This window comes from Martes martes (genome assembly GCF_963455335.1).
Source record: "Martes martes genome assembly, chromosome: 1".
In the NCBI taxonomy this organism is placed as follows: domain Eukaryota; kingdom Metazoa; phylum Chordata; class Mammalia; order Carnivora; family Mustelidae; genus Martes; species Martes martes.
This window is the reverse complement of record NC_137888.1, coordinates 205,509,615-205,536,365: the sequence shown is the minus strand read 5'-3', so window position 1 is coordinate 205,536,365 and position 26,751 is coordinate 205,509,615. Positions and strand designations below refer to the sequence as shown.

Genomic DNA, 26,751 nt, shown 5'->3' with positions numbered 1-26,751 from the left:
TTACATAGTTGTATTGAATCATGCAGTATCAAATATTAGATGTGATTTAGTAATGTTAATTGATTTAAACCCATTTTAGTCACTTTTTTTTTCCAAAAAATACTGTCAGATGCTGATGTTCAGTGTAATTTCTTTGCCTGTTCAGTTACAGAAAGAGGTGCTCAGTTATAGAATGTATTGTACCTTTTACTACTTGATGTATACACCCCATGTAACAGAAAAGGGCAACAATAAAACAGTAATCATACGGGGAGTGGGGAGGAAGGATCCAGACCCATGGAAGTAAATACTACCTTGTGACAGCTGTTTTTGAGATATACATTTCACAGTATCATCTCTCCCATTGATATTCACTGGAGGTGGTGGGGTGAGGGGGATTACTTAACGTGCATGAAGGGATTTACCAAGGAGCATTACTTGGCAACTATTATATTGCTAAGGAGGCTGAATATATTTTTTACTTTGTTTGCCATTTACTTCCTATATGCAGATTGGTTTTGCAAGTACATTGCTTTCATGTACTGGGATCTATGTGGTTTTTATTGTGTTTTGATTGCATTCTCTCTTTTTTTTATTATGGTCTGTTAGCCACCATTTGGTACATCATTAGTTTTTCTCATTTAGTGCCCTGAATACACATTGCCAGCCCTTTTCTGGCTTGCCAGGTTTCTGTGGACAGTTCTGATGTTATTCTGATGGTCCTTACTCTGTATGTAAGGAATATCTTCCCCCTAGCTGCCCTTAACATCTCCTGTCTGAAATTATGATTCATGAATTTCACAATTCAGTGTCTGGAGGTCTTTCTAGAATCATTGATCTTGGGGGCTGTCCTGTCTGCCTCTAGGACACAAACACTTGTTCCTCCCCAGATTAGGGTAATTTTCATCCAGAATTTCTTCAACTATCTTCTCATCTTCTCTCTCCACCCCCTCAGAGGTCCCAATAATTCTTATGTTGGAATACTTCATGGCGTCATTTATTTCCCTAATTCTGTTTTCATGGCTTCTAAGCTGTTTGTTCCAGGCCTCCTCCTGATCCTTCTTTTGTATCAGTTTGTCTTCTAGATCACTAATTTGATCTGCCTCATTTACTCCAGCTGTTAGAGTATTTAGATTAGATTGGATCTCGTTGATAGCATTTTGTAGTACTGCCAGATCAGCCCTCACGTCCACCCTTAGAAATTCTAAGTTGCCAATAATGCTCTTCTCCAACCTCGCCATTGCTTGGATAACTGTTACCCTGAATTCCCTTTGCAACATACTGTTTATGTCCATGTCCAATAGTTCTGTGGCAGAGGGCACAGTCTCTGAATTTTTCCTCTGTTGGGTGTTCCTCCTCCTAGTCATTTTGGTGAGAGGTAGTTGAGGGGATGTATAGCTGAATATATCAATCACAATCTAGGCAAGGTGCACCCTGGAAAGTTTTGGAGCAATCAGAAGTCATCGCCAAAAAGAAAGAAAAAGAGAGAGAGAGAAAGAGGGGAAAAAAAGAGAAACCCCAGCCAAACTGAGCCCCAAAAGTAAGACTTATAAGGTACATAAACAAAAACGAACAAACAAAAAGGCCAACAAAAGTAAAAGACAAGAAAAAAAAAGAAAAACACAGTCAAAATGAACCCTAGAATAGGATTTTTACAGTAAAAAAAAACAAAAACAAATACACAGAACACTGGCAGAAGAATGGGAAGGTGGTTATCAACCCTAGATGTGGGCAAGGAAGGTTATTTCAGTTCTTCTCGGGTGTAACTTGTTATTTTGTTAAAGAATTCAACTTTCCAGAAATAAAGGGAAATTAAACTGGTTTATATATAGGGGTAGTATTGAATTGGGGAAAAGGATTACCTTGAAGCTTATATCTATATGTATATTTTTTAAAAGAATAAAAAGAAACACAGGTATATGTATGAGAAAAGTTCAAGTTAAAAAATTATTATGGAATATGTTGTATTAAACCTCTAGTTGTAATGGTAAGTAGGTTAAAAACTTAAAAGAACAAGAATCATGAGAATGAAGAAAGAAAGAAAGAGAGAAAGAGGAAGGAAGGAAGGAAGGAAGTTGTATATATGAAATATACAGGTTTGGGGGCAATACCGGGAGCTTAATATATTGCTTTCCCCTGTTGTTGAGGTTTTATAGTTTTGTGGGGACCCTGTGGTGCTTGTCCTTTTGTTCTTTGCGCTTGTCTTCTGGGGGAGGGGCCTGTGGCATTGTTTTTGATGTAGTGTTCCATGATTCATTCATTGCACATAACACCCAGTGTTCATCACAACACATGCCCTCCTTAATACCCAACACCCGGCTACCCCAGGCTCCCAGCCCCCTCACCTCTAGAATCCTCAGTTTGTTTCTCAGAGTCCATAGTCTCTCATGGTTTGTCTCCCTCTCTGATTCCCCCTTTCAGCTTTCCCTCCCTTCCCCTAAGAATGGTAATTTTTTTTACCAAGTTTGCTGTTTTCCACTTAATCCTTGTATTGTGTTTAAATGTATTTTTTGAGGTCCAATCTATCAATTGGTTACATCATGTTCCCCTCATTGCTTTTAAACATTGAAATTCTTCTGCATCCTACTGAGGGTTTTAGAGGGAAGGGCGTGGGGGAATGGGTGAGCCTGGTGGTAGGTATTAAGGAGGGCACATGTTTCATGGAGCACTAGGTGTGGTACATAAACAATAAATCTTGGAACATTGAAAAAATAAAATTAAATTTTAAAAAAAAGAAATTCTTCTGCATCCTATAGTAAGAATTACTTTTTACACATATTGCCATCTTATTGCATACCTAATTATCATCATTTCTACCATTTTATATTTTGAAATTAGACCTGTTTTTTTTAAATACCAATCACCTGAATTATTTAAGTTCTTCTTGATTTCCTGATTGATCCAAACATTCTTGAGCAGGATGGTCTTTGGTTCCCAAGTGTTTGAATTCCTTCCAAACTTTTTCTTGTGGTTGAGTTCCACTTTCAAAGAATATGGTCTGAGAATATGCAGGGAATAACCTCAATCTTTTGGTATTGGTTGAGTCCTGATTTGTGACCCAGTATGTGGTCTATTCTGGAGAAAGTCCCATGTGCACTGGAGAGGAATGAATATTCTGTTGTTTTAGGGTAGAATGTTCTGTAAACATTTTTTCATGTGTCTGATAGCCATTTGTATGTCTTCATTGGAGAAGTGTCTGTTCGTATCTTCTGCCCATTTTTTAATATGATTGTCTGTTTTGTGTGTGTTGAGTTTGAGGAGTTCTTTATAGACCCTGGATATCAACCTTTTGTCTGTACTGTCATTTGCAAATACCTTCTCCCATTCCGTGGTTTGCCTCTTTGTTTTGTTGACTGTTACCTTCACTGTGCAGAAGCTTTTGCTCTTGATGAAGTCCCAAAAGTTCATTTTCGCTTTTGTTTCCATCGCCTTTGGAGACATATCTTGAAAGAAGTTGCTGTGGCTGATATCAAAGAGGTTACTGCCTATGTTCTCCTCTAGGATTCTGATAGATTCCTGTCTCATGTTGAGGTTGTTTATCCATTTAGAGTTTATCTTTGAGTATGGTGTAAGAGAATGGTCGAGTTTCATTCTTCTACATACAGCTGTCCAGTTTTCCCAGCACCATTTATTGAAGAGACTGTCTTTTTTCCATTGTATTTTTTTTCCTGATTTGTCGAAGATTACTTGACCATAGAGTTGAGGGTCCATATCTGGGCTCTCTACTCTGTTCCACTGGTCCATGTGTCTGTTTTATGCCAGTACCATGCTGTCTTGGTGATCACAGCTTTGTAGTAAAGCTTGAAATCAGGTAACATGATGCCGCCAGTTTTATTATTGTTTTTCAACATTTCCTTAGCAATTCGGGGTCTCTTCTGATTCCATACAAATTTTAGGATTGTTTGCTCCAGCTCTTTGAAAAATACTGGTGGAATTTTGATCGGAATGGCATTAAAAGTATAGATTGCTCTGGGCAGTATAGACATTTTAACGATATTTATTCTTCCAATCCAAGAGCATGGAATGGTCTTCCATCTTTTTGTGTCTTCTTCAATTTCTTTTTTTTTTTTTTTTACTTTTTTAAAATATTTTATTTCTTTTCAGTGTAACAGTATTCATTGTTTTTTCACCACACCCAGTGCTCCATGCAATCCGTGCCCTCCCTAATACCCACCACCTGGTTCCCCCAACCTCCCACCCCCCGCCCCTTCAAAACCCTCAGGTTGTTTTTCAGAGTCCATAGTCTTTCATGGTTCACCTCCCCTTCCAATTTCCCTCAACTCCCTTCTCCTTCAATTTCTTTTATGAGTGTTCTGGAGTTCCTCGAGTACAGATCCTTTACCTCTTTGGTTAGGTTTATTCCCAGGTATCTTATGGTTCTTGGTGCTATAGTAAATGGAATTGATTCTCTAATGTCCCTTTCTGTATTTTCATTGTTAGTGTATAGGAAAGCCACTGATTTCTGTATATTGATTTTGTATCCTGCCACATTACTGAATTGCTGTATGAATTCTAGTAGTTTGGGGGTGGAGTCTTTCGGGTTTTCCATATAAAGAATCATGTCATCTGTGAAGAGAGAGACTTTGACTTCTTCCTTGCCAATTTGGATACCTTTTATTTCTCTTTGCTGTCTGATTGCTGTTGCTAGCACTTCTAATACTATGTTGAACAAGAGTGGTGAGAGTGGGCATCCTTGTCGTGTTCCTGATCTCAACGGGAAGGCTGCAAGCTTTTTCCCATTGAGGATGATACTTGCTGTGGGTCTTTCATAGATAGATTTGATGAAGTTCAGGAATGTTCCCTCTATCCCTATACTTTGAAGCGTTTTAATCAGGAACGGATGCCGGATATTGTCAAAAGCTTTTCTGCATCAATTGAGAGGATCATGTGGTTCTTCTCTCTTCTCTTATTGATTTGTTCTATCACATTGATTGATTTGCGAATGCTGAACCATCCTTGTAACCCAGGGATGAATCCCACCTGGTCATGGTGGATAATCTTTTTAATGTGCTGTTGGATCCTGTTTGCTAGGATCTCGTTGAGAATCTTAGCATCCAAATTCATCAGTGATATTGGTCTGAAATTCTCCTTTTTGGTAGGGTCTTTGCCTGGTTTGGGGATCAGGGTAATGCTGGCTTCATAAAAAGAGTCTGGAAGTTTTCCTTCTGCTTCAATTTTTTGAAACAGCTTCAGGAGAATAGGTATTATGTCATCATCACTAGCCATCAGGGAGACTCAAATTAAAACCACATTGAGATACCACCTTACACCAGTTAGAATGGCCAAAATTAGCAAGACAGGAAACAACGTGTATTGGAGAGGATGTGGAGAAAGGGGAACCCTCTTACACTGTTGGTGGAAATGCAAACTGGTGCAGCCACTTTGGAGAACAGTGTGGAGATTCCTCAAGAAATTAAAAATAGAGCTTCCCTATGACCCTGCAATTGCACTCCTGGGTATTTACCCCAAAGATACAGATGGAGTGAAAAGAAGGGCCATCTGTACCCCAATGTTTATAGCAGCAAAGGCCACGGTCGCCAAACTGTGGAAAGAACCAAGATGCCCTTCAATGGATGAATGGATAAGGAAGATGTGGTCCATATACACTATGGAGTATTATGCCTCCATCAGAAAGGATGAATACCCAACTTTTGTAGCAACATGGACAGGACTGGAGGAGATTATGCTGACTGAAATAAGTCAAACAGAGAGAGTCAAGTATCATATGGCTTCACTTATTTGTGGAGCATAACAAATAATATGGAGGACAAGGGTAAATGGAGAGGAGAAGGGAGTTGAGGGAAATTGACAGGGGAGGTGAATCTTGAGAGACTATGGACTCTGAAAAACAACCTGAGGGTTTTGAAGGGGAGGGGAGGGGAGGTCGGGGGAACCAGGTGGTGGGTATTAGGGAGGGCACGGATTGCATGGAGCACTGGGTGTGGTGAAAAAACAATGAATACTGTTATGCTGAAAAAAAAAATGAATACTGTTACGCTGAAAAGAAATAAAAAATTTAAAAAAAAAAGAATGTTTTGTAACTACCAATCACATCCTGTCATTGTATGAAACATGCTCTTTTGTATTCAACTAAAGATCCCTTCCATCTTTTTTGTAAGCTTGATTGAATCCATTTTTGGCTACATACAGTCAAATTATAACTTGAGCTACTGCTTCCTGCACTGTGTATTTAAAAGAAAGTTTCCCATTATTTTATTTCCAAACTTTTAGCCATTTCATCCTGAATTAAAGACCATGTTGATGTGATTGTTGCTTTTTTATATCTTTTCTGTAAGATGTTAGTGTTAGATATTGTACAGTTTTGTTGAAGTGTTATTTGAATCCACCATATTTAATATTATTTTCCCTACCATTTTTTCAATTTAATGAATTCCCATTTCTTAAAACTTGTTTCTATACAAATGCACACCTTTGTATACATAAAGATGTGAACAAAGCAGGTGAGACCCCTACTCCTTTGCAGCATAGGTTATAACGGATAACAGGGAACTAAGTGTTCATATGCTACAGGGTCTTCGAGGATAAAGATTTTATTTATTTATTTGACAGAGAGAGATCACAAGTAGGCAGAGAGGCAGGCAGAGAGAGAGGGGGAAGTAGGCTCCCTGTTGAGCAGAGAGCCCGATGCGGAGCTCAATCCCAGGACCCTGGGATCATGACCTGAGCTGAAGGTAGAGGCCTAACACACTGAGTCACCTAGGCGCCCCCAGGGTCTTTGAGGATAAATCATATACAGAGATGGGATGGATTGTCATGGAACTTGTCAGATTTTACAGAGTATTCTCTGGGAAGGTTTCTGCATGTTGGATGAAGAACAGAGAAACATGACAGTGCATACCCATTGGATTCTGTGTCAAACAAAGACCAAACCCCAAAGCTCAAGATAACAAAGGAACTAATGACAACAAGGAAAGTAAGAGAAAAGTCAGCCTTATCCACTCTCAGGCCACATAGTCAAATAAATAGGGCATGGTGACAGGAATGAAAATTAGATCAGGGGCCTGAGGTGGACCTCATGATGAAGCCAGTGGATCAGTCAGAACGGGCTCCCTAGGCTCTGATGTAACATCAGCACCCATGCTGACTGCCTTTTCCCACTGCAGTCTGGTCTTCTGATAGACTCTTCATTCATACAGTTTTTCCCACATTAGCAGGCACTAGCTCTCTATTAAACCATTTTCTCCCCTTACTGCAGTAGATTCCAACTTTTTTTTAACTGTCCATAGTAAACATACGTTTTACATTATGATCAAGCATATGTGCACATGCAAACACACAAATCCACATGTATGTACACACACATATAAAAAACAAAAAACAAAGAGAATAACCATTCATACACTAACAGGAAGGAACTATGCTCAACTTTTTACGTATATTGACTCAATCTTTCAGCCACCTTAGGAGGATGAATAGGAAGCGAGAATATTAACATTTTAGAATGAATTGCTTGTCTTCCAAATTCGAAAAGCTAACATATGGTAGAACCAAGATTCAAAATTCATTCACCGATTCCAAAATTTTGCATTTAATATCATTTATAAAAGTCTTTTACTATTTCTTCTTGATAAATAACTACTATTTTATACATTGTATAATTCCTTTTGTCAATTGTAAATTTGTTCATTTTACTCATATTTCTAGAGGATGTTCATACATGAAGGTGAATTGACATCATAAATACATAACTCTTTTCTCTTTTGGAGAAATTGGGAGGTTTGCTGCTTTATTAGTTATTCTGGGCATCAAGGGCATATATCTAGGGTTGGAATGCAGCCACACTCAGGGACATTTTCTCACCATCACAATCTCTCAGGCACCACCTGAGCTTATTAGACCTTTCTCTCCCCCTTCCTTTTCTCTGTCTCTCTTTAGATTTTTATAGTTCTCTAAATACAGGACAAAATGGTCATATAAAGTGGAGCACCAAATTACATTTGTTGTTTATGCGAGTCTAACCACCTATAATTTGGGTACTTTTCTGTATTCTTTAGGGTAATGATCATTTGAATTTGAGAGCCTAACTAGTACCATTTCTTTCCTAAATATTGTAGCTGGAGGTGAGAAGAGCCTGGTAGTCACATGGCCCTAGGAGTCTATAGTGTGCCAACCAAACTCTTGAAATAGGGATCCCAGAATGTTAACCAACACTTATAAATAAGGAAGGGATCCATTTTTTGAAAAAATATTTTATTTATTTATAATTTATTTGAGAGAGAGAAAAAAAAACGTGAGGGGGAGGGGCAGAGAAAATGGAGAAGCAGATTCCCCACTGAGCAGAGAGCCATACACTGGGCTCCAACCCAGGACCCTGGGATCATGTCAAAGGTAGATGCTTAATCAACTGAGACACTCAGGTGTCCCAGGAAGGGGTCCATTTCTACTGACAGAATTCCTTGGAAACAAATTAATAAGTACAAGGAATACCATGTGAATGAAGGACTCCCTGTGTCTGGAAGTCTCAGCTGCAGCGAGGAGACCATCTCATTCTTCAACAACCTAACACCACCTCTCATCACTCTCCCTCTTGCTCTTCTCCTGACCATACTGGCTCCATTTTCAGTACTGGATATCCATCTGAAATAAGTGCCTTCCTCAGGGTCTTCACACTGGCTCTTTCTCCAGCAGGACACAGAAGTCCCCAGATAAACTCATGTATTTTGTGAAGATTTCCCTAAGGTCTTCCTTCAAAGGTCACCTTCTTTTAGGTCTTCCTGAGCTCCCATAAAGATAACACCCCAACTCTTTTCATTTATGCCTGCTTTTTTCCCCACTGTCATTGTAATTATAACATTTCTGCCATGTTACTAATACCTATTTGTGTTAAAATTAAACATTCTTGTGCTATTTTCTAGTCATCACGACCATCACATGGGACCAGACAATGATTCCCAAATTTCAGGATTAATTCTTTTGGGATTATCAAACAAACCAGAACTGCAGCCTCTCATATTTGGGCTTTTCTTCTCCATGTACGTGGTCACCATTCTTGGGAACCTGCTCATCATCCTGGCTGTCAGCTCAGACTCCCACCTCCACACCCCCATGTATTTCTTCCTTGCCAACCTGTCCTTTGTAGACATCTGTTTTACTTCCACCACTGTCCCCAAGATGCTGGTGAACATCCAGACTCAGAACAAAGTGATAACTTATGAAGGTTGCCTAAGCCAGATGTTTTTTTTCATACTCTTTGAAGGATTAGATTTCTTACTCCTGACTGTGATGTGCTATGACCGCTTTGTGGCCATCTGCCACCCCCTGCACTACACAGTCACCATGAACTCCCATGTCTGCGGATTATTGGTTCTGGTGTGCTGGATCATAAGCATCCTGAATTCCTTGTCAGAAACCCTAATGGTGTTGCAGCTGTCCTTCTGTACAGTCATGGAAATCCCCCACTTTTTCTGTGAACTCGATCAGATGATCCAACTTGCCTGTTCTAATACCTTTCTTAATAACATGATGGTGTTTTTTGCAGCTGTGCTGCTGGGTGGTGCTTCCCTGGCTGGCGTCCTTTACTCTTACTCTAAGATAATTTCTTCCATATGTGGGATTTCATCAGCTCAGGGCAAGTATAAAGCATTTTCCACCTGTGCATCTCACCTCTCAGTTGTCTCCTTATTTTATTGTACAAGCCTAGGAGTGTACCTTAGCTCTGCTGCTCCCCAGAGCTCCCATGCAAGTGCAGTAGCCTCGGTGATGTACACTGTGGTCACACCCATGCTGAACCCTTTCATCTACAGCCTGAGGAACAAAGACATAAAGAGGGCTCTGATTAGATTCTCTGGGATGGCAATGATGAAAGGGACAATTGTCCTGGGCTGAAGAATTTGCGGTGATTGCAGAGTCTGAGGCCTTAGAATCAGAGGTTGGATTTTTTTATGAAGATTGTGGAAGAACTTCCTTCTTTATTTCCTGTAACTTCTTTTTTGTGTGGCCTCTCATACAATGTATTTACTTACCTTATTAAACTTTGTGCTATCTTTGATACCCAGAAGATTTTCCCTTTGTCGTTTCCTATTCTCTCAAAGTTATTCCTAACATCATCTGTGATATATTTGGAAATTCTCATTATTTCAAAGGACTAAATGGTTCTGCTAAGAATAATTTTTTCTCAAATGAGATATATTATAATGAATACTTTTTCTTTTGTGTTACTGAAAAAAAACAGTCATGAGTTATACTACTTTTATGGAAAATTTACTCTTGGCCACCACAGCTATTTATTTAAGTTTATAACAGAAAAATCTGAGATCACTGTGCTTCACTTTTGTGAACATCATTTCATCGTATATCACTACCTTAAATGCTCTTCCGTAGAATGCAGACTTTGATGTACTGATGGTTATAGCTGATCATGGGGATTTTTCTACACATTAGGATCCTATTCTATTACACAGCTTGTGTCTACCATGCCTCCCATAGTCACTCACAAGAGAAATTATAATAAATTATATGTCTCCAAGTGGAATCTACACAGAAAGACAAATAAGGAAAAAATAGATTGACATAACATGTCAATCTATTGATTTACATAAACAATGATTGACAAAAATAGATCGACATAAATGACATAATATCATACTTGACTTTAAGGACGATGAAGAAAATATTAAAGCGTACATTTATTCCAATGCAAATTATTTCTTTCTCAGAAACTTCATCTATTCATTGAATAATGGATTATAAGGGTCCATCTGTAAGCTGTATTCATTAAGATGAAACACTGGTTTGGATTTTATTAAATTTTATTAAATCATTTTCTTGTTTCTGGTTGAAAGTTTCCAGTGCTACATACAAAGATGATTCATTCTATTTCACTAAATGAAACATCTCCCACTGTTAGAAATTTGGCATAAACTCTATGGGAGAGGGGCAGCAAATAAACATCAGTATCATCCATTATATATGATCCTGATAACCACAGGATGACTCACCAGCAATCTTGAATTCCTGTCCAGGATGTGATTCACAGTCACAAGTGTTGTTGTTTTTTTTTTTTAATTTTTTATTTCTTTTCAGAGTAACAGTATTCATTGTTTTTTCACTACACCCAGTGCTCCATGCAATCCGTGCCCTCCCTAATACCCACCACCTGGTTCCCCCGACCTCCCACCCCCCACCCCTTCAAAACCCTCAGGTTGTTTTTCAGAGTCCATAGTCTCTCATGGTTCACCTCCCCTTCCAATTTCCCTCAACTCCCTTCTCCTCTCCATTTACCCTTGTCCTCCATGTTATTTGTTATGTTCCACAAATAAGTGAAACCATATGATAATTGACTATCTCTGCTTGACTTATTTCACTCAGCATAATCTCCTCCAGTCCTGTCCATGTTGCTACAAAAGTTGGGTATTCGTCCTTTCTGATGGAGGCATAATACTCCATAGTGTATATGGACCACATCTTCCTTATCCATTCATCCATTGAAGGGCATCTTGGTTCTTTCCACAGTTTGGCGACTGTGGCCATTGCTGCTATAAACATTGGGGTACAGATGGCCCTTCTTTTCACTCCATCTGTATCTTTGGGGTAAATACCCAGGAGTGCAATTGCAGGGTCATAGGGAAGCTCTATTTTTAATTTCTTGAGGAATCTCCACACTGTTCTCCAAAGTGGCTGCACCAACTTGCATTCCCACCAACAGTGTAAGAGGGTTCCCCCTTTCTCCACATCAACGTGAGACAGGAATCTATCAGAATCCTAGAGGAGAACATAGGCAGTAACCTCTTTTATATCACCCACAGCAAATTCTTTCAAGATATGTCTCGAAAGGCGATGGAAACAAAAGCGAAAATGAACTTTTGGGACTTCCTCAAGATCAAAAGCTTCTGCACAGCAAAAGAAACAGTCAACAAAACAAAGAGGCAACCCACGGAATGGGAGAAGATATTTGCAAATGACAGTACAGACAAAAGCTTGATATCCAGGGTCTATAAAGAACTCCTCAAACTCAACACACACAAAACAGACAATCATATTAAAAAATGGGCAGAAGATATGAACAGACACTTCTCCAATGAAGACATACAAATGGCTATCAGATACATGAAAAAATGTTCATCATCACTAGCCATCAGGGAGATTCAAATTAAAACCACACAGTCACAGGTTTTGTGCACACATGCATGTCCTTCCAGCCTTTCCATGTTACCTCCAAGGGGACTCAGTTATTTTTAATACAGTTACATGAAATAAACTTCAAGAACAGAGTAATCATGAAAGCTAACTTCAAGTATCAGAACAAATGCCTAGAAAAAAAAGAACCAGATTATTACAAATGTCCTCTGTTCTTCCTGATTTGATTATTATATCAGTTAGTGATTACTGCATACAAAGCATCCTAAAATAGCATGGCTCGATATAATGTCTTTCCTATTGAAGGAGATTGTAGGGTTGGGAGTCGTCTTGATACTGCAGGGCTTTGCATGAGTCCTTATTCAGCTGTAATCTCTACATTGTGTTTCTAATGCTTATCCATGAAGTGTGTGGCTGTAGTGTTCTTCTATCTTGAGCCAATTTATTCCATTTTACTCTTTTTATATATGTAGGCTAATCTACTTACCAAAAAAATGAGTTTATCAAATGTGAATTGTCTTAATTTACTTCCAATATTTTAATATCCACATGTGAACTTTTGTTTTTTCACAGGTGTAAAGAAAGTATCCCACCCTGTTTGGTGTGACTCAGCTCACGGTGCTCCAGATCTGACTCTGAGTCATGCACCACTAGAATTTTTAAATTTTATTTATTTTATTGGAACATTATTACATGCAATAAACTGTACATATGTAAAGTGCATAATTTAGGAGTTGAAAGAGTCTTTAAAAATCATGGCTACATACTGCCTGGTTCCATTTCCATAGAACTCAAGAAGATAAAGAATAAATTCTAGCCATTTTTATGCAATTGTTAGGGTTTAATCCCTTCAGACTACATTTTCTTCTGAAGGCAATGTGGGATCATAAACATGACTTCAAGCAATGTTGTAAGGCAAGATGAAATGTGTGGAAATACTTCGCTGGGTCTAACGAATGTTCAAGACTAAGGGTTGTGTGTATGTAAATTTATGTATATTCAGGTACATATCTATTTCAAGAAGACACACTTGTGTGCATATATGTACATGTATAAGACTCATAATGCTCATAACTCATCATAAACTATCTAATATGTTGAAAGAAACCTGGAGAGAAACTTGGAGGGTAAAGAAAGGAAAAGAATGAACATTTACATTCACATAAAATCCTAGGACTGTAGAAATTTAGGCAAAAAAATTTATAGTAGGAAATAGAAGAGAAGAGGGCAGAAAAGTAGGGGACCCTGTTTCAAATGGTCCCCTGAATTTAGCTGAATATTTGCCAAATCATTCTGAACACCCATGAAATCAGCCTAAGAAGTAAGAAAATGTATCTGGATCTCTACAAACAGAAAAATATCTGATTTTGGCCAGTTAGGATATACGGAGTCCTGAATCTGTAGGGAAATATTGGAAGATAAACAGAAGGGGGAGGGAGCCTCCATAATCTGGCTCCTGGAAAGTGATATAACACTGGAGCACAGTGGAGCACAAAATCAGAACCCTTAGAATTCTGTTCTAGTGAGAGATATCCCTCTCTGAAAGGGGTTCTGGAAGTGAAAAGGCAGAATTCTAAGTAAGGCATTGTGGTCTCAGGATACAAGCATCTGCAGAGTGAAAGGGGATCCCTGAACCATTAGAGAACCAAAGTATTGGAGCCAGGAAGCAAGTTATGGTCAGTGAGCCCAGGAAGAGACTCTCAGCTCAGATCTCCATAAACAACAAGCCAGGCCATTTGATAATCACTCTTCTCCTTGGCAGCCTGAAAAATCTGGAGCCTGTATCCAGGCGAAAACTCTCAGACTGGTAACAACCCAGAAATTGTTTTAGAGTGGCACTCATACATCATCCATGAGCTTCAGGTGCCCTCATGAGTTCACTCAGTTTTAAAATCACAAAGGGCAGTGGCACTCCCAACCCCAGGGAATAACTCTGAGGTGCTGTGGGCATGCACCATGGGGAAGCTGTGGTTTTCACTGGCACATACAGAAGTGGAGACTCTTTGTCCTGGAGGGTTTATTAAAGGGAGATTAATAAACTGCGAATTTTCTGCTGGGGAGCGGAGGTTTGACTGTAGCCATTTTTGCTCTGATCCTCTGAAGAGGAGCAGAAAGCCCCTAGGGAAGAAAGGCCACACGAAGACCAATTTCCACTGAACACAACCCCCTGACAGGGACTGAGGCAACTCCCTACAGGCAAGGTTACCTGAGAAACTGTGTGGTAGGCCCCTCCTCCAGACGCCAAGCTGGAAGAACAGGGGACAACAACCCTATGGATCCCATAAGACTGTAAAATCCCAATGCCAGGGGAAAATTATATATTGAGCTCCATGTGAGGCCTTGCAACTTGTTTATTTTTCAGATAAAATTTTCCTTTCCTTTTTCCTTTTTTCTTTTTTTCTTTTTCTTATGTTTTTTCTCTTTTTTTTTTCTTTTTACTTTCACATTTCAACTAGATGTTTAGAATACCAACTTATATTTCATGGTAGCTTTTTTTTTTTTAATTAAATTTTTTATTTATTTTCAGCGTAACAGTATTCATTGTTTTTTCACCACACCCAGTGCTCCATGCAATCTGTGCCCTCCCTAATACCCACCACCTGGTTCCCCCAACCTCCCACCCCGCCCCTTCAAAACCCTCAGGTTGTTTTTCAGAGTCCATAGTCTCTCATGGTTCACCTCCCCTTCCAATTTCCCTCAACTCCCTTCTCCTCTCCATCTACCCTTGTCCTCTATATTATTTGTTATGCTCCACCAATAAGTGAAACCATATGATACTTGACTTTCTCTGTTTGACTTATTTCACTCAGCATAATCTCTTCCAGTCCTGTCCATGTTGCTACAAAAGTTGGGTATTCGTCCTTTCTGATGGAGGCATAATACTCCATAGTGTATATGGACCACATCTTCCTTATCCATTCATCCGTTGAAGGGCATCTTGGTTCTTTCCACAGTTTGGCGACCATGGCCATTGCTGCTATAAACATCATGGTAGCTTTTTAACGTATTTTTCACACCTATATTTTTTATAGGTATATGGTTTACTGTAGTCCTTTTTCCCTTTTCATGTTACATATATATATATGTGTGTGTGTGTGTGTGTGTGTGTGTGTGTGTGTGTGTGTGTGTATACATACATACACAAGTTTTACTCTTCTTATACTTTGGGGAAACAGTGTTCTCTAACATGGAGACCGAAAAACAATCAGGAACAACTGAAACACCTTATTTTGTCCACATTGAGAGATTATAGCTCTTTGTTTCCCCCCTTTTTTAATTTTATAATTATTTAAATATTATTCTTGTGTTTTATTTTGGCTTTGTTTTTTCAATAGTGGTTTCAGACCACTCTGGATTTTCCTAGGGTGCATCTTGCCTGGGCCGTGGTTGATATTTTGGACTCTGATCATTCATGCAACCATTCCTCAACATAATGACAAGGAGGAAGAACTCTCAACAAAGAAAAGAAACACCTGCAATGTCTCCTGCCACAGAATTAGATATCAATACAAGCAAAAGGTCAGATAGAATTCAGGATAGCAATCATAAAGTCAACAGGTCAGCTTGAAAAAAACATTACCAACAATATAGGCTTGAAAAAAGCATTACCAACAATATAGGCTAATTAGGCTGAACTTAAAAATGCTATGAACGAGATGTAGTCTAAACTAGATCCTCTAACAGCCAGGGTAAATGAGGCAGAAGAGCAAATAAATAAACTAGAAGATAAGCTGATAGAAAGGAAGAAATCTGAGGAGAAAGGGATATGCAGGTAGTAGCCCATGAAAACAGACTGGAGAGATCAAAAATGTCATGAACATTCCAAAGTCAGAATTATTGGGATCCCTGAGGAGGTGGAGAGAGAGAAAGGACTGGAAGGTATATTTGAGTAATTCATAGCTGATAACTCCCTAATCTGGAGAAGGAAACAAGCATTCATGTCCAAGAAGCAGAGAGAACCCTCCCAAAATCAATAAAAATAGATCAACACCTTAACATATAATAGTGAAGCTTGAAAATCTTACAGCCAAAGAATCTAACCAGAGAATAGGTAACAAGAGGAGGTTCCTTGCATATGCAGGGAGGAACATCAGAATAACACCAGAGCTATCCATAGAGACCTGGAAAGCCAGAAAGGGCTGGCAAGACATATTCAGAGCACTAAATGAGAAGAACATGCAGCCAAGAATACTTTATCCAGCAAGGATGTCATTCAGAATGGACAGAGAGATGAAGAGCTTCCGGGACTGGCAGAAACTGAAAAGAATATGTGATCACCAAGCCAGCCCTGCAAGAAATATTAAGGAGGATTCTATAAAAAGAGAAAGACCCCAAGAGTGATATAGAACAGAAATTTACAGAGATAATCTATAGAAACAGGGACTATATAGATAATATGATGGCACTAAATACATGTCTTTCAGTACTTGCTCTCAATGTGAACAGCCTAAATGCTCTCATGAAATAGCACAGGGTTGAAGATTTGATACAAAGACAGGACCCATCCATCTGCTATCTACAAGAGACTCATTTTGAACCTAAAGACACCTCCAGATTGAAAGTGAGGAGATGGAGAACCATTTATCATGCTAATGGACATCATTGCCACAATCTCCAAACTGTGGAAAGAGCCAAGATGCCCTTTAACAGATGAATAAAGAAGATATGCTCCGTATATATAATGGAATCTTACACAGCCATCAGAAAGGATGAATACACAACTTTCTACCAATGGGACTGGAGATTATGCTGAGTAAAATAAGTCAAGCAGAGAAAGTCAATTACTTACTTGTGGAGCATGAGGAATAACATGGAGGACATTAGGAGAAGGAAAGGAAAAGTAAATTGGGGGAAATTGGAGGGGGATATGAAGCGTGAGAGACTGTGGACTCTGAGAAACAAACTGAGGGTTTTGGTGGGGGATGGGGGGATGGGTGAGCCGGTTGGAGGGTACTGAGGACAGGTATTGCATGGAGCACTGGGTGTGGTGCATAAAAAATGAATCTTGGAACACTAAAAAAAAAGTGTCTCTAAAAAGAAGAAGAAGACGAAGAAGAAAGTAGAGTAGCAATTAGACAAATTAGAGTTTAAACCAAAGACTGTAGTAAGAGATGCAGAGGGAAACTATATCGTGCTTAAAATGTCTAATCAACAAGAAGATCTAACAACTGTAAATATCTATGCCCCCAACATGGGAGCAACCAATTATATACACCAATCAATAACCAAAATAAAGAGACATATTGATAATAATATTTTAACATTTTAATAATAATATTTTAATGAGGTCTGAGTGGACCTCAACACTCCACTCTCAGCAATAGACAAATCATCTAGGCAGAAGATCAAAAAAAAGGGCAAGAGCATTGAAAGACACATGGGACCACAAGGACTTCACAGACATATACAAAACATTGCATCCTAAAACAACAGAATACTCATTATTCTCAAATGTGCATGGAACTTTCTCCAGAATAGACTGCATACTGGGTCACAAATGAGGTCTCAACCAATGCCAAAAGATTCAGATTATTCCCTGCATATTTTTAGATCACAATGCTTTGAAACTGGAACTCGACCACAAGAAGAATTTGGAAGGAATTGAAACACTTAGAAGTTAAAGAGCATCCTGCTAAAGAATGATTGGGTCAACAGGAAATTTAAGAACTTAAACAATTCATGGAAACTAATGAGAATGAGGAGTAGAAAGGCAACAGAGGAGTAGGGAACCCCATTTCAACCAATCCCCTGAACTGAGCTGGATATCTACTAGACCATTCTGGACACCCATGAAATCAGCCTGAGATGTAAGAAGATATATCTGGATCTCTACAAACAGAATATCTCCCAGGTTTGTCTGAAGGTATGAAGCAGGGAGCCATGATTCTGCAAGCAGATATTGGAATATAAACAGAAGGGGGAGGGAGACTCCAGGATCTTGCACCAGAGTGCAAAAACCTCTCACACTGGGGACCAGGCACAGATTTGCAGACAGGTAACAGCCAGCAAAGTACTTTAGGGAAGCTCCCCAGACTGAAACCTGGAAATTTGGGATTGTGCATGTGAACCAGGGGAGGGAGTGCTTACAGTTTTAGAACCACAAAGGGCAGAGACGTCCCGCCCCAGGGAGATAGGGCTGGGAGTGATGCCATTGTCACTACATTTTTGTATATTTGAGAAATCCTATATTTAAAAGCGGGGGATTATCAAAAAAAATTTACAGTGGAACACATGGGCTTAATTTTAACAATGAATCACTTTTCTTACCTAAATGCCAGAGGTCTCTAAGACATAACCCCATTGACATTTATGCAAGGAGAACTCCTCTACACCAGTTAATAGGGCTGAATATCTCAAAACTGACTTTAGATTTTTTTTCTACTTAAGATAAAGTTTCAACACAAAATACACTTATCCAAAGAAGATAAGTGAATGAATTAAGAGGCTTAAATAAGTTTCTTCGAAGAAATTTTTGTGGGAGAAATGTCTTTGTTACATTCGTATTGCTGCTATCACCAATTACCACACTGAGCATTTAAAAGAAATAGATTTATACTGTTCCAGTCCTGGAGGTCAATGCCAAAAATGAGTCTCATTGGGCTAAAATCAAGATGTCTCTGCAGGGCACAAAGAGCATAAATTCCTGCTTAGTTACCTGACTGTGTCACCCTTTATTCTCCACAAAAATGCATACCCTTCCAAACTCTATTTGGTACCTGAAAAGTATCCTCATTAGATTCACTTCTAAATAAAAAAACAAAAAACATTTATTTATTTATTTATTTGAGAGAGAGAGAGAGAGAGAGAGCAAAAGTGGGGAGTGTGGGCGGGGCAGGGGCAAAGGGATAGAGAATCTACACAGACTCACCACTGTGTGTGGAGCCTGAGGTGGGGCTTGATCTGACAATCTTGACTGAGATCATGACCTGAGGTGAAAACAAGAGTCAGATGCTCAACTGAGTGGGCTACCCAGAGGCCCTTAGAGTCACTTTTTAACAATTATCTGAAATAAATTTGAATAATATAATGATCATGAATGTTGCTGCATAGCAAGTCACCCTGAAAGCAAATGGATTGTTATAATGTATTTAGTATCAAATGGAATCATATGGTGATGAGCTGCGCTAGTCTTTATTGATCTCAAGAGTCTTAGTGAGCTGTGTTTCAACTGGAGGAGCTATGCTGATATCTTACAGGCATTCTAATATAATTGGGGCTTGGCTAGCTAGTTGTGGCTGATCCAGAGTGGCCTTGGCTTGGACAAGTGGGCTTTACTCCACATGTCCTCACTTCCTCTGGCAACCCACCTGACTTTATTCACTTTTTGGAGGCAGAGATCCAAGACAGAGCAGCAGAAATGTACCAAGGCTCTAAGGTCCACTGTGATTCCCATCATATTCTGCTGGTCACAGCAGATAAAATATCCTAATCCAGTCCAGATCAAAGGTAGAAGAATGGTCTCCACCACCTCATGGAAGGTGCTGTCCACATTGCCAAAGACATGGCTACAGAGGAAGACAGGGATTTGGCACCATCTTTGAAAAGAATATACCACTTGTGTAAATTTCAGTTTGAAAGGAACACTGCATCAAAAACTAATAATGAATTTTATGGTGACTAACATAACACAATTAAAAAAAATGAAAGTTTCCATTTCCACCTCCACCTTCAGCAGTGGAATGATCTCTGAGAAGACAGTGAAACTGAATTATGTGTTTACTGGGAAGTTATGGAAATTTACTTCAGAAGGTCGGGCTTTCTTCCAAAAGTAAATATTTCCTCCCACCCCTTTCCTATAGATCACCATTCCTAGTCTAAGATCAAAGAAATAAAGGTTTTTCTTTCCAGATACCTCAGGGAGACCAGGGACCTCATATCTAACTCACTGATTGATAGAGCTAAGAACTGTTGTTATCACTGATGCCCTCTTAATGGCATCCTTATGTTGATACAGTTTTCCTATTGATTGAGCTTCCCATTAACATATTCATAATGGTTTTCATTCTGGTATTTTTTACGGGGAGGGTTCTGCTGGAAGGAAGTGACATTTGAAATATAAGGAGGAAGACAGAGACATAGGAATATTTTTTCTTCATTTTTCCAGTTTTATTTTTTTAATTTAAATTCAATTAGCCAACATATAGTACACATTAGTTGCAGATGTAGAGTTCAATACTACATAAATTGCATATAACACCCAGTGCTAATCACATCATGTGCTCTCCTTAATACCCATCATCCAATTATCCCATCTCCCCACCCCTCCTTTTTCCACTTTAATTGAAATATAATTGATGTATAAAATTCTGGAAGTTAAAGCATACAACATGGTGACTATATATATATATATTGAAATGATCACCAGGATACATTAGTGAACACATCTATCACTTCACAGAGTTATCATTTCTTTTTGTTGTAAGAATATTTACAATGTACTCTGTCAGCAACATTCAAGTAAACAACACAATAAAGCTAACTATAATGACCATGCTGTACATTGCCTTCCCAGAATTCATTCATCTTATAACTAAAGGTTTGTAGGATTTCACCAACATCTTCTCATTACCTCAAACCCCAGCCACAGGCAAACATCAACTCTGTTTCTATGAGTTCAGATTTTTGTATTTCACATATAAGTGAGGTCATACAGTATTGGTCTTTCTCTGTCTGATTAATTCACTTAGCATAATGCCCTCGGGGGGCATCCATGTTATAGCAAAGAAAAAGATGTCTTCCTTTTTTATTGCTGAATTCCACTGTATAAATATGTCATCATCATTAACTAATCTGTTGGTGGATACTCAGCTGTTTCCATGTCTTGATTCTTGTAAATAATGCTTCAATGAATTTAAGGATATAGATATCTGAGATATCCACAAATATGTGGGAATTAAACCACATACTCATGAACAGCTGGTGAGTGAAAGAAGAAAACAAAAAAGGAAATTTAAAAATCTTTAATCAAATGAAAATGGAAACATGACCTGTCAAAACTTATGGGATGTTGTAAAAGCAACTCTAAGAGGGAATTTTGTAACTATAAATGTCTACATTAAGAAAAATAAAGGAGCTTAAGTGAATAACCTAACTGTTCAAATGATTCAAAGACCTAGAAAAAGAAGAAAAAACTAAGTCCCAAGCTGCAGAGGAAAGAAGAAACAAATATCACAGCATACAGAAGTGATATATAAACCAGAAAACCAATAGAAAGATTGACAAAGCTAGGAGATAATTTTTGAAAAGCTAGGCAAAACTGACAAACCATTTGTTAGAGCAAAAAAAAGGGGGGTAAGATAAGATGCAAATAAAGAAAATCAGCAGCAAAGCATCATAAGTAAAGAATTTAATGATAGAGTGAAAACACTTATTGTTCATTCATTCACAACTGTAACATTTGTAACAACATTTTTACAGAGGGAGATATTAAGTTTATGGCAATGGAAGGAGTAATATTTGTAGGTAGCACTGGATATTTTCATATATAACAGCAAAATCATCCAATTAAATAATATAAAATCTACAACTATGTTCTTCACTTCAACCAATAAAACCCTTTAAACATGGACACCAAATATCCCACACTTCAATGAGTGGATGTACATCATCATAAACACAATTTCCACAAAGAAATATAGTGTGATTGAAAATTTTGCTTATACCAATTTCAGGTCTTCCCTGATACTAAGCCCATATTAAGTCTCTTGGTTTGTGCAAATTTGTCTTTCACTTGGATTTTGTGTTTCATAAGCAAATTTTGCTTTCCTATTCTGTGCCAGGGATACTGTGGATGCTGAGCTGATATGAGAACATGATCATTAATGAGGATCATAAAACCCCATGACTACAAAACAAACTGGTGGTTAAAGTCTATATTATCAGGAAAAGTATTTAAGGTAGTAATATGGAAAGGAATGCAGACACAGAGTGAAAACCTGTGATCTCAGAATTTCCTCTATAGTAAATGTATAAGAATAGCCTCATTTGCGGGGCCCCTGGGTGGATCAGATGGCTAAGCATCGCCTTTGGCTCAGGTCATAATGCCTGGATCCTGGGATCGAGCCCCACATTGGGCTCCCTGCTCGGTGGGGAGTCTGCTTCTCCCTCTCCCACTCCCCCTGCTTGTATTCCCTCTCTTGCTCTCTCTCTCTCTCTCTCTCTCTCTCTCTGTCAAATAATTTTTTTACATCTTTTTTAAAAAAACTCATTTGCAAAACATAGTTTATTCCATAAAACTAGTAGAGCCCATCATTCTATGACACAAGTGGAAATCTCCAAATCATTTCTGATTGAAGGTTGGAAATAATTTGGAAATTAAGAAAACAAAAAAGAAAAAAATATTGGATATCAAAAGGAGCAGAGGGGTGCCTGGGTGGCTCAGTGGGTTGGGCCTCTGCCTTCGGCTCAACTCATGATCTCAGGCTCCTGGGATCCAGTCCCACATCAGGCTCTCTGCTTGGCGGGGAGCCTGCTTCCCCCTCCCCCGCCTGCCTCTCTGCCTACTTGTGATCTCTCTATGTGTATCAAATAAATAAAATCTTTTTTAAAAAGGAGAAGAAAGTTTAATGAAACAGTAGAACTTAAGAAAACATGACTCTCCAGGGTACAAATACAGGGATTGAGTTCTTATTTCATGATCCTATCAAAGATTAACAATTTCTGGCTGTTAGGCATTAGCCTTCAAAAACAGGTACTTTTGGGGGAAAAAAAAATGGCCCTTTTATGGCTTCCTTCTGAAAAATACATTTAGAGCCCCCTTTATGTCTCTATTCCTCAAACCATAGATGAAGGGATTCAGCATGGGTGTGACCACTGTGTACATCGCTGAGGCCATTGCACTTGAGTGGGAGCTCTGGGGAGCAGCAGAGCTAAGGTACACTCCTAGGCCCGTACAGTAAAATAAGGAGACAATGGAGAGGTGAGATGCACAGGTGGAAAATGCTTTGTACTTCCCCTGAGCTGTTGAGATCCCACATATGGAGGAAACTATCTTAGAGTATGAGTAAAGGACCCCAGCCAGGGGAGCAGCAACCAGCAGCACAGTTGCAAAATACATCACCATGTCATTAAGAAAGGTATCAGAACAAGCAAGTTGGATCATCTGATTGAGTTCACAGAAAAAGTGGGGGATTTCCACCTCTGTACAGAAAGACAGCTGCAACACCATTAGGGTTTGTAACAAAGAATGCAGAACACTCATGATCCAGGACACTAAAACCAATAGTCCACAGAGCCGGGGGTTCATGGTGACCATGTAATGTAGGGGGTGACAGATGGCCACAAAGCGGTCATAAGCCATCACAGTCAGGAGGAAGTTGTCCAAACCTACAAAAAGTATGAAAAAGTACATCTGTATGATGCAACTTTCATAAGTTATGACCTTTTTCTGCACTTGTATATTCACCAGCATCTTGGGGACAGTCGTGGAGGTGAAACAGATGTCTACAAGGGACAGATTGGCGAGGAAGAAGTACATGGGGGTGTAGAGGTGGGAGTCTGAGCTGACAGCCAGGATGATGAGCAGGTTCCCAAGAATGATGACCAGGTACATGGATAGGAACAGACCAAAGAGGAAGGGTTGCAATTCTGGTTCCTCTGAAAATCCCAGAAGAAGAAATTCTGAAATTTGTGTATCATTCTCCAGTTCCATGTCACAGATGTGACTACAAAAACAAGAAAGAAAGAGCATGACACAATCATGCACTACTAACCTGGCAAGTGCATGATTTTTTATATTCTTCACTCAAACAATTAAGGTTTATGTTTATATGGCACATAATAAAAACGCTAAAAACTAGGAATGGAAGGAAACAATCTCAACATAAAGCCATTCATGAAAACCCACAGCAAACATGGTACTCACTGGGGATACAGGGAACATTTTCCTCTATGATCAAGAACACACAAGGATGCCCAATTTCCTGACTTCTACTCAACATAACACTGGAAGTTCTAGACAGAGAAATTAAAGAAATGATAAGTAATGAGTGGCATCCAAACTGGAAAGGAAGAAATAAATTTATTTGTGTAAATGATGTGCTCTTATATGTAGTAAATACTAAAGATGCCACAAGCACTAATAAAACTATTAAATTAATTCAACCAAGTAACTGGATACAAAACCAACCCTCAAAAAATCAGTTGCATATCTATATAGGAAAAGTAAAAATCTGAAAAGGAAATAAAATAATTCCAACTATGTGACATCCAAATGAATAAGGCTATCACCTCACACCAGTCATAATGGTTAGTATAAAATGACAAGAAATGACAAGATTTTTTAGGATTTTATTTATTCACTTGACAGACAAAGATCACAATTAGGCAGAGAGGTAGGCAGAGAGAGAGAGGAGGAAGCAGGCTTCCCGCTGAGCAAAGAGCCCAATGCTGGGCTCGATCCCAGGACCCTGAGATCAGGACCTGAGCTGAAGGCAGAGACTTAACCCATTGAGCCACCCAGGTGCCCCAAGAAATGACAAGTTTTGAGGAGGCTGTGAAGAAGAGGACACACTCGTGCACATTGGTGGGAATGCAAACTGGTGTAGCCACTGTGGAAAACACTATGAGGTTCTTCAAAAAGTTAAAAATAGGAATATCACATGATCATGTAATTACACTTCCCAAAGAAGACAAAAAGCACTCATTTGAAAATATATATGCACCCAATGTGTATTGCAGCATTGTTTACAATAGCCAAAATAAGGAAGCAGCCCAAGTGTCCATTGAAAGATGAATGGATAAAGATTTCTGTGTATGTGGGGCACCTGGGTAGCTCAGTGGCTTAAGCCTCTGCCTTTGGCTCAGGTAATGATCTCAGGGTCCTGGGATCAAGCCCCACATAGGGCTCTCTGCTCAACAGGGAGCCTGCCTCCCCCTCTCTCTCTACCTGCCTCTCTGCCTACTTGTGATCTCTCTTACTCTGTCAAATAAATAAATAAGTAAAAAAAATCTTGTTTTGAAGGGGCGGGGGGTTGGAGGTTGGGGGAGCCAGGTGGTGGGTATTAGGGAGGGCACAGATTGCATGGAGCACTGGGTGTGGTGAAAAAACAATGAATACGGAGAGGGGAGACAAGATGGCGGGGAAGTAGGAGGAGGCGCCGTTTCAACCTGTACCCTAAAGTGAGCTTATTACCTACCAAAGAACTCTGATCACCCATGAAATCAGCCTGAGATCAGAATTATACATGTCTGGATCTCTACAGGGGCAGAAGACGCCAGTGGGCAGGTAAAGCGGAGTGGGAACATCGGACTGATATCGGAAGAGAAACAGAAGGGGGAGGGAGCCACCAGAGGCGACCGATTGGAGAGTAATACCCCAGTATGAGAGTGCACTGCGTCCAGGGACCAGCATTAACTTGGAGTCTGGTTGAAAGCACTCAAAAAAAGCAAAGGATCGTGGGGGGAAATTGCGGGAATTGGGGTGGTAGGGACAGGGGCTTAAGTCCCGGGACCCAGGACAGCCTCCCCTGGCACTGAGCCAGAGAGAGTGCGGCAGAGAAATCAGGTCTTGGTCCCTGAGCTGCCAGCGCGCCCAAGAACGCGTGGAGTCCGGCTCCCGTGAGGGGCTGGGAGCAGCGCAAGACGGCAGAACACGCACCTTGGTACCAGCCTGAGATGCGCGCACTGCACTAGAGCCGGAGACGCCCGCGCCCCACACCCTCCCCTGGGAGAGGTGCACGCAAGCCCAGTACTCTTAGACCTGGAAAGACCAGGCACTCCCAGCCCCAGCCAGTGGGAAAATCTCAGTGTGCGATCACTGCTTGGAACCTCTCTGGCGTTCTGGAGGTGCCCAGACAGCCGCCACTGCCGTGGTTTTGCATACAAGCAGGAGATCCTGCATCCCCAGGGACAGCAACTAGGAACCTGCTCTGCCAGCGGGCCAAGGGGGAATTTATATGGGCTCTGCAGCACCCACAGGGGAGGAGACTGAGGCTTCTCTCTGAGAGGGAGGTCGGGGTGCAGTTTGCTTTCCTCTAAACCTCCAAAAACCATCAAAAGCTGAGGGTTTTGAAGGGGCGGGGGGGCGGGAGGTTGGGGAAACCAGGTGGTGGGTATTAGGGAGGTCAAAGATTGCATGGAGCACTGGGTGTGGTGAAAAAACAATGAATACTGTTACGCTGAAAATAAATAAAAAATTTAATTAAGAAAAAGCTATCAAAGCGAGAGAAAAGAAGTGAACAAAAATAAAAACACTTCTCCAATGAAGACATACAAATGGCTATCAGACACATGAAAAAATGTCCATCATCACTAGCTATCAGGGAGATTCAAATCAAAACCACATTGAGATACCACCTTACACCAGTTAGAATGGCCAAAATCAGCAAGATAGGAAACAACGTGTGTTGGAGAGGATGTGGAGAAAGTGGAACCCTCTTCCACTGTTGGTGGGAATGCAAACTGGTGCAGCCACTTTGGAGAACAGTGTGGAGATTCCTCAGGAAATTAAAAATAGAGCTTCCCTATGACCCTGCAATTGCACTCCTGGTTATTTACCCCAAAGATACAGATGGAGTGAAAAGAAGGGCCATCTGTACCCCAGTGTTTATAGTAGCAATGGCCACGGTCGCCAAACTGTGGAAAGAACCAAGATGCCTTTCAACGGACGAATGGATAAGGAAGATGTGGTCCATATACACTATGGAGTATTATGCCTCCATCAGAAAGGACGAATAC

General features: G+C 39.8%; 2 protein-coding genes across 3 annotated transcripts in view; one reads left to right on the top strand and one right to left on the bottom strand.

Annotated features, from left to right (window-relative positions):
* Positions 1–23,761, bottom strand: part of LOC308340084 (olfactory receptor-like protein OLF4) — a gene marked incomplete at both ends in the record, with an annotated part of 133,927 nt that extends 110,166 nt beyond the window's left edge. Inside the window, one exon of one of the 2 annotated variants that reach the window (XM_080799252.1) lies at positions 22,832–23,725. In XM_080799252.1, the coding sequence (XP_080655378.1) occupies positions 22,832–23,725 (894 nt within the window). Of the gene's footprint in view, positions 1–22,795 lie in introns of those variants that run through there. The other variant, XM_080799253.1, reaches the window with a different exon arrangement.
* LOC308351399 (olfactory receptor-like protein OLF4) lies at positions 8,872–9,825 on the top strand (the record flags this gene model as incomplete). Its single annotated transcript, XM_080816997.1, has 1 exon — positions 8,872–9,825. One exon carries the CDS (start codon positions 8,872–8,874, stop codon positions 9,823–9,825), a length of 954 nt encoding a protein of 317 aa, XP_080673123.1.
* Positions 23,762–26,751: the final 2,990 nt, after the last annotated feature.